The sequence below is a fragment of the Carcharhinus amblyrhynchos genome, chromosome 3, assembly GCF_965287045.1.
Source record: "Carcharhinus amblyrhynchos chromosome 3, sCarAmb.v2.hapA, whole genome shotgun sequence".
Taxonomy (NCBI): Eukaryota; Metazoa; Chordata; class Chondrichthyes; order Carcharhiniformes; family Carcharhinidae; genus Carcharhinus; species Carcharhinus amblyrhynchos.
In genome coordinates, this window is record NC_137326.1 from 74,671,035 (window position 1) to 74,679,352 (window position 8,318).

An 8,318-nucleotide genomic window follows, 5' to 3' on the forward strand; every position below is an offset into this window, starting at 1 on the left:
CCCCCCTCCCTCTCCCCCCCTCTCCCTCTCCCCCCTCCCTCTCCCCCCTCCCTCTCCCCCCCTCCCTCTCCCCCCCCTCCACCCCACAATTTATTTGCTCCATCAACATCACTCTTCTCTCCCATGAAGCCCCCTTCTCCCTGCCTTAGCCCACCTGCCCTTTAAATCTCCAGCTAATGTGGACTTGACAGTAAACAGATGTTGTGATTTGTAACTGTACAATGTGAAGACAACTGTGAACCTTCACTTGACATGAGGAAAAAAAAATAACATTCTCTCCTTTGGACTGTTTTATTTCCAGCCGAGTGTTCCCCACTGTGTGTTTTATTTGCTTAATTTAAGAACATAAGGAATAGGAGCAGGAGTAGGCCATCTAGCCCTTCGAGCCTGCCTCGCCATTCAGTAAGATCATGGCTGATCTGTCGTGGCTCAGTTCCACATTCCCGCCCTCTCCCCATAACCCTGAATCCCCTCTCTTATCATAAACCCATCAACCCGCGTCTTAAAAATATTTAGCGAGGTAGCCTCCACCACTTCAACGGGCAGAGAATTCCGGAGATTCACCACCCTTTGAGTGAAGAAGTTCCTCCTCAACTCTGTTCTAAACCGCCCCCCCACTTTATGTTGAGGCTGTGCCCCCTAGTCCTATTATCCTTTCTGAGCAGGAAGAGTCTCTCCACCTCTATCCTATCCATCCCATTCATCATCTTATATGTCTCAATGAGATCTCCCCTCATTCTTCTAAACTCTAACGAGTACAAGCCTAGTTTATTCAGCCTCTCCTCATAGCTCAACCCCCTCAACTCCGGCATCAGCCTAGTAAACCTCCTCTGCACTCCCTCCAAGGCCAAAATATCCTTGCGTAAGTACGGCGCCCAAAACTGCGCACAGTACTCCAGCTGCGGCCTCACCAATGCCCTCTACAGCCGCAGCAAGACCTCCCTACTTTTATATTCAATTCCCCTCGCTATGAAGGCCAGCATCCCATTCGCCTTCCTGATCACCTGCTGCACCTGCAAGCTGGGTTTTTGCGACTCGTGCACAAGGACCCCGAGGTCCCTCTGCACTGTCGCCTGCTGCAGTTTTTCGCCACGTAAGTGATAATCCTTCCTACCATTATTCCTACCAAAGTGGACCACCTCGCACTTGCCAACATTAAATTCCATTTGCCAGTTCCTGGCCCATTCGCCCAGCCTATCTAGATCCTTCTGTAGACTCACCACACCCTCGCACAATTTGCCTTTCCTCCAATCTTGGTGTCATCAGCAAATTTCGACACCCTACACTCGGTTCCCTCCTCCAGATCATCTATATAAATGGTAAATAGCTGAGGCCCCAGCACCGACCCCTGAGGCACTCCACTAGTCACCATCCGCCAATCCGAATAGCACCCATTGACCCCCACTCTCTGCCTCCTATTTGACAACCAATCCTCTATCCACGCTAACACCCTACCCCCAACTCCCTGTCTCCTGACCTTCTGCAATAACCTCCTGTGAGGTACCTTGTCAAATGCCTTCTGAAAATCCAGAAAGACCACATCCACCGGCTCTCCTCTATCCACCGCCCCAGACACATCCTCATAGAACTCCAGTAAATTTGTCAGACACGACTTCCCTTTAACAAAACCGTGCTGCGTCTGCTCTATCAAGCAATTCCTCTCAAGATGCCTCGCTATTTCCTCCTTGATGACGGATTCTAACATTTTACCTACAACAGACGTTAAACTAACCAGCCTATAATTCCCTGCCTTTTGCCTGGCACCCTTCTTAAACGACGGCGTAACATTAGCCGCTTTCCAATCTTCCGGCACTTTCCCAGAATCCAGCGACGTCTGGAAAATAACCACCAAGGCATCCACTATCACCTCCGCCATTTCTTTCAGAACCCTCAGATGCATTCCATCCGGTCCTGGCGACTTGTCCACAATCAGTCCCTCCAGTCTGTCGAGCACCTCCTCTCTAGTAACAGTAATGTCATTAAGACCCTCCGGTCCTACCACCTTTCCATCTCTAACACCTGGTTAGAAATTTCATGATTGAAAAATTGGAAATTTCATGATTGAAGTTTTAGAAAATGTCACACAAAACATAACATGGGCACCTGATCTCTGTGTTCAAAACGAAAATGCTGCAATGTGGTCAGTGCCATTTCTTGGGATGGTGGTCATCATGTCACTTTCAGGACCTTTTTTAAATTTAAGAAAAGCTTTATTTAGTACCTTTTATTAATTGGGTTCTGCCCAAAGTATATGTACCATTTACTGCCCAGCAAACACTCAGAGTATGGGGGTGCATGGGTGTGACCTGATGACTTCTCCTTTGATTGTCGCCACTCTGCTTGGGTACTATACTGTTCTAACCACTCTTATTGTGGGTGTTTTAAGTATGGAACATAATAAACGGGAACAGAAGTAGTAAACCCGATGCCAGATGCTAGTCACTGGGGCTCCAGCAGCGTTTCGTTCAAGGGAGTGATTTGTTGGGAGGGTTATAGTGGGGTAACTGACGGAAGGTTTAGTTGCATTTGGATGGTTTTTGTGTTCTCAGAATTTGAAAGCTCAGAGACCCTGTTGAACTCTGAGGTACACATGCTGCTGGAGCACAGGAAGCAGCAGAATGAGAGTGCAGAGGACGAACAGGAGCTCTCTGAAGTCTTCATGAAAACATTAAACTACACAGCCAGATTCAGCCGCTTCAAAAACAGGGAGACCATCGCCAGTGTCAGGAGGTCAGTGCAGGTGGATTTCAAAATGTTCAGTGAACCACAATATGTGATGTGTATCCTGTTTGTAGGGTTAGCAGCTTTAAGTAAAAAAGGCTCCTGTCTTCCCTCACATTGATCCATCAGCCATTGTAATCACATAAAACCTTCAGAAAGGCATGGGATAAATATTCTTGAAGAGGAGAAAGAGTAACAAGGCTTTTGAAAAGAGCAGAAGGACTACAACTAATTGGGTAACTACTTCATAGAGTTGGCATAGGCACGATAGGCCAAAACATCGCCTCTTTCTGTGCTGTAGAAGTTTGTAAACTGATAACCTGTCCCTATGCTCACCTGAAGCTTTAGATGGTCAGGTTGATCACCAGTCTTGTAAGTTCAAGCTGCCCACTTAGACTAGCAAACTCTTGTGTTTATACCCTAGAACCACTGATCAACTGATCCTTCTTGCATGCAGCTGGAATCTCTCAATTATGATTTCAGGAGACTTCCCTTGATACTTAGCAGCATTAGTTGTTTTCCTTCAGTAGTTTGTTTATTCTCCCCAAAGTAATTTGTCTTCTACCCATTATTTTATCTATGATTGTAAATTAACATGTATAGTAATCAGTTGTTTTTTTTTATTGTTTAAGTCTCTCTGTGCTTAATCACAGATAAACCCTTTTTTCCTTATTGCTTTGCAGTTCCAGTTAGTAAGTGCAGAGGAATCCCTTAATGTCCTCCAGGAAATCTGCTATCCTTAACCAATCTGTTCTACGTTTGAGTCCAGACCCACAGCAATGTGACTGACTCTTGACTGCCCTTTGAAATGGCTGAACAAGCTACTCAGTTCAAGGACATTTAAGGAATTGCAATGTCCAATTACGTGCCATGAAAGAGCAAAGAACAATTAAATGGTCAGCTCAATTTCTAAATTTTATTTTCACAATGTTTATCATATTAGCCGTTTTCTGTCCATGTTATTCAGGTTACAAGCTTGTTCCTGGTTGATGCTGCCAGATGCCTCAGTGTGCACCCTCTGCCTGTCGTCCAAGGATAGGGCAGACAGTTGGATAGAGAAACAAATATTCCAATCAGCCATACAAATGAACCTGCAATGCCTATAGCTAACAGTTCAGCTCAGTGGAAACGGTAGTCCAGAATCCAAATAGGAAAATGGGTTCTTGTGGAAAGATTGGATTGAGCGTGAGTTCATCTGTGGGTTTTATTTGAAGTATAACTCTCGTTTTTTTTCTTTCTTGTAGTCTGCTATTACAGAAAAAATTGCACAAATTTGAGCTGGCCAGTCTAGCCAACCTGTGTCCTGAAACAGCTGAGGAGGCCAAAGCTCTCATTCCCAGGTCAGTACTCTGTTTTGAGGTGTGACTTTCATCAGGCTTTATGGTTGTTTTCCTATAACTGGGTTATTTGGGCCTAAAGGGAATTGATGCCAGGTGTTTATCAATTACCAAGACAAGGTTAATAAATTGCTCGGGCTTACAGTCTTCCATTGGCACATTAACTATATTTCATCTTGGGATTATGCCTTGTTTTAAAAGTGACATTTTTAAAAACAAGCTCATTTTCCAAATCCTTTGTAAAGAAAAAAGATTTAAAAAAACTGACAAGCATAAGAGGTTGAGTTCGATCATGTCATGAACTACGGCAGAGACTTTGGAAACTTGTTGCTTGACGCCATTTTTTTGCCAAGCAAAATACATTATATTGTTTAACTTTTAGTTTCCAGTGTGAAATGAAATTAAAATGAAATTTTTTAAAGATCTCTGGCAAGTACTTCATGCATTAGTATTTGCAATTCCAAGGCAAGGCTTATGATCATTCCATGATCCACAAGCTGATAGACCCTTGTCATTCGTCACATTGTCTTTCCTGCAGTGAACTGAATAGTGCGAATGAATTTTAAAATCCCGTGTTTTGGGGTTACGATAAAAGATTTAGAAGTTGCAGTGAACATTTTTAGATGGGCAGATGCATTCAGAATATGGTGCTCTGCTCACTCTTTAGAGGCCAATACTAGTCAGAAGGCCCTCAACAATACTTCTAGTTGTGGCATTCTTTTGTTTCCTTTTAGATCTTCTGTCCTACTCAACCCATCTTTACTCCTCTCTATTATGTGATATCCTGTGTGACTACTATCGTTGTATTCTGTCCCACCTTGACCTCTTCATGGCTTTTGAGGAATTTGACTACGCAGCATCCTCCCAGTACTTCTGTGGTGTCATCCATTTCCATAATAGCAGCTTTGAACATGCCACGTCCTTTATAACGCCTCACATTCAGCACATTTCCTGAAATGGCTTATTTTATTCTTGTACCATATCTCTATGGTGTCCCAGGGATCCGTTTTATTCTTTAATATACTGCTCCTCTTGTAAAGATGGGGCCAGATTCCACCTGTATTGTGATAATGCCTTGATATAGCTATCCATCGTCATCTTTGAATAAAGTGTTCTTCCCAGCTAGTTTTTCTGATGTAAAATTGTGGATCGTTCAGAGCTTCCTGCCTCTGAGCATCAATAAAACCCACCAAGAACAGCTTGTATTTATACAGTGCCTTTATCATAATGAAACATAAAGATGCATCCCAGGAGTATTATAAAACAGTCTGACACCGAACCACAAAAGAAGATATTAGATTTAGATGGCTAAAACCTTGGTCAAAGAGAGAGGTTTCACAAAGAGTCTTAAAAGAGGAAAGTGAGATGTAGAGAAGCAATTCCAGACCTTAGGGCCCAGACAACTGAAAGCAGTGGTGTAGCAATTATAATTCTGAATGACCGAGGCCAGAATTAGTGGAACGTAGACATTGCGGAAGAGGTGGAGAGGGAGGGGAAAGGCCATTGATGTATTTGAAAACAAGGGTGTGAGCTTTAAAATCATTGTTGGTCAGCAAGTGCAGAAATGGGTTAAGACAAGAGCAGCAGAGTTTTGGATGACCTCCAGTTTACGCAGGGTAGAATGTGAGACCAGCTAGGAGTGCGTTGGAGTAGTCAAACCTAGAGGTAACAAAGACATGAATGAGTGTTTCAGCACCAGATGAGCTGAAATAGGGAAGTCAGGAAATGTCATCGATGTGGAAAAAGGTGGTCTTAGTAATGACGCAAATATGAGGTCAGAAGCTCGTTTCAGGATCAAATATTATACCAAAATTGTTATCTCAGACTATTATCAGAAAGAGGATGGTATCAGTCATTAGGGAACAGAGTTTGGATTGGGAAATAAACAGTTGCTTCAGTTTTCCCAGTATTTAAATGGAGAAAATATTTGCTTCTCCAGAACTGGGTGACAGATAAGCATTCTGATAAGTTAATAATGAGAGGTGCTGATTAGATAGAGCTGGTCATCAGCATTTATGTGAAAACTAATGTTGTCATTTCAGGTGACGTTGCCGAGATGGCCAAGGATCATTCTGGGGGATGGGGGACACCTGAAGTAACAGTAACAGTGGCAGTTGCAGGAAAAGCAGCTATTAAGAGGCGCTAGTTATGATTAGAAGGCTCCATATGAGAGCGATATTTCCCAGCTGGATGACAGGAGAGGTATTGGAGGAGGATGTTTTGATCAGACATGTCAAAGGTTGCAGAAAGTCTAGAAGGATGAGGAGGGAAAGTTTACTTCATCAGTGACATAGGATGCCATTTGTAACTTTGATAAGAGCTGTTTCAATATTGTGGTGGGGGAGAAACCTGATTGGAGGGATTCAAAGATGGGGTTCTAGAAAGATGGGCGCAGATTACAGAGGCAACACCAAATACTTTGGAGAAGAAAGGGAAGTTGGAGATGGGACTGTTATTTGCAAAGATGCACACGTCAAAGGTTGTTTCTGAGGAGAGGTGTGATGGTGGCAGATAGGAAGGAGCAAGAAACAACATGGGAAGAGAAGGAACAGTTAACAACAGCTAATATGAAAACCAAGAGGGGAAATTAAGTGATCAGTTTGGTGGGGATTGGATGGAGAGAAATAGAAGTGGGTGCCATGTACAAGATTGAGTTCAAATGACACAGAGAAAGAGAAATAGGGAAAGATGATAATTCGGGGTTAGGGCTGGGGAGAGCATTAAAGGAAGTTTACTCGGTGGCTCACTGGAAGGGAGTGACATGGCAGAGGCAGCTGTTTGGATTGTCTCAATCTGAGTAATAAGAGCTACCGGCACTTCCTGGAGGTGAGGAGAGATGGTCTGTAGTTGATAAAAGAATTGGGGGTTAACTTTGCGTTCCAGAATGATCCCAGAATCAAACAGTTTTAGTAGATGAGTAGGGCTCCATAGAGTTTTATGTAGTACAGCCAGATCTAGCAGTGGATGGCTAAATCAGTTGTGCACAATATCCTTTCAAATCATTATAAAGTGGCGATATATGTATATGGATCTCTGGAAGACATTTACACCAAGAAATGTCAATCTACTTGGTCGTTGCAGTTTATTGTGACAACGTGATCATCATCATTTTTCTGGTTCTCTAGACCAAGTCAATTGGCTCCAGAGTAATAAAGCAGCAAGGGGGAATTAGTTTTGAAATCACTAAAACAGACATGTTCCACTGTACTTAATCCTGATCAACCCTTACTTTGAAATTTTTACTCCCTCCTCGATCATTGATCTGTGCAGGAGAACCATACTCTTGATCACAGCAGCTTCTGTGCTCTATGGTCAGTCTTCATCTTAATTATGTTCCAACTTGAACTCAACTATGCCCACTTCCTGGTGGGTTACTAGATGTCTAGGAACACAATCCTCATTGCTTTATGCCTCTCCTGTCTTCAGCAGGGGAAACTGTTACCGGCTGCAGCCTTCAGTTACTGACTGAGGTCAGCTTAATCAACAGGTAGTGAGGGTTAAACACAAATCAGGCTCTGCGCCTCAAAACCATGCAACCCAATTCTTTGGTAAACTGAGCCATTTAGAGACGCTTCCATCTCTACGTGTACAGAAACAAGTAAATGCTTATTCTGTGAATCAGCTATACAGAGCGTGAAACCAATGAGCCTGTGACAACATTTCTTGTTTGACCTCTGGATATGTTTGCTGAGGGTTTGGCAAGTTTTAAATATGCACGTGGACTAGATGGTCTTGTTCGTGATGGTGATTGCAGTATATTCATGTCTTTCTCTTTCATCCCTGCCGTTCTCTATATTTTGAATTTCAGCTTGGAAGGTCGATTTGAGGATGAGGAGCTCCAGCAGATCCTTGATGATATTCAGACCAAACGAAGTTTTCAGTATTAACACCAGCTTCTTCCAAGCCATAGCTCTTCCCAATGCTCTTCAGCTGAACACTGGTGCTGATGATTCTCATTGCCATGGATTGAGTGAAGATGAAGAGGCAGTTGGCTGAAGCTCAACCAGGCTGGTGACATCACAGAACTGATAAACCTTGAGATTAGTTTTACATCCAGAATCAATCAATAGCACATTTCATGAGGTCCAGAGTGTAAAATATATTCTGGAATCACCAGAAGCAAAGATTTTTTTTTCCATTCAGATGTCTAGATGCTGGATATTTTGTATGTCAATTTTTTCTTTTGGCAGTGAAATCCGGTAACAAATTCTCGTAGGACATTTTCTTATTACTGTTTTATTAAAGTGAGGACACATGTCA

General features: G+C 43.0%; 1 protein-coding gene across 1 annotated transcript in view; it reads left to right on the plus strand.

Annotated features, from left to right (window-relative positions):
- The window catches only part of polr2d (RNA polymerase II subunit D), a 9,626-nt gene extending 1,308 nt beyond the window's left edge, over positions 1 to 8,318 (plus strand). Inside the window, exons 2-4 of the mRNA XM_080185304.1 lie at positions 2,550 to 2,730; positions 3,966 to 4,061; positions 7,867 to 8,318. Of these exons, the coding sequence (XP_080041430.1) occupies positions 2,550 to 2,730; positions 3,966 to 4,061; positions 7,867 to 7,945 (356 nt within the window). The 3' untranslated portion in view covers positions 7,946 to 8,318. The remainder of the gene's footprint in view (positions 1 to 2,549; positions 2,731 to 3,965; positions 4,062 to 7,866) is intronic.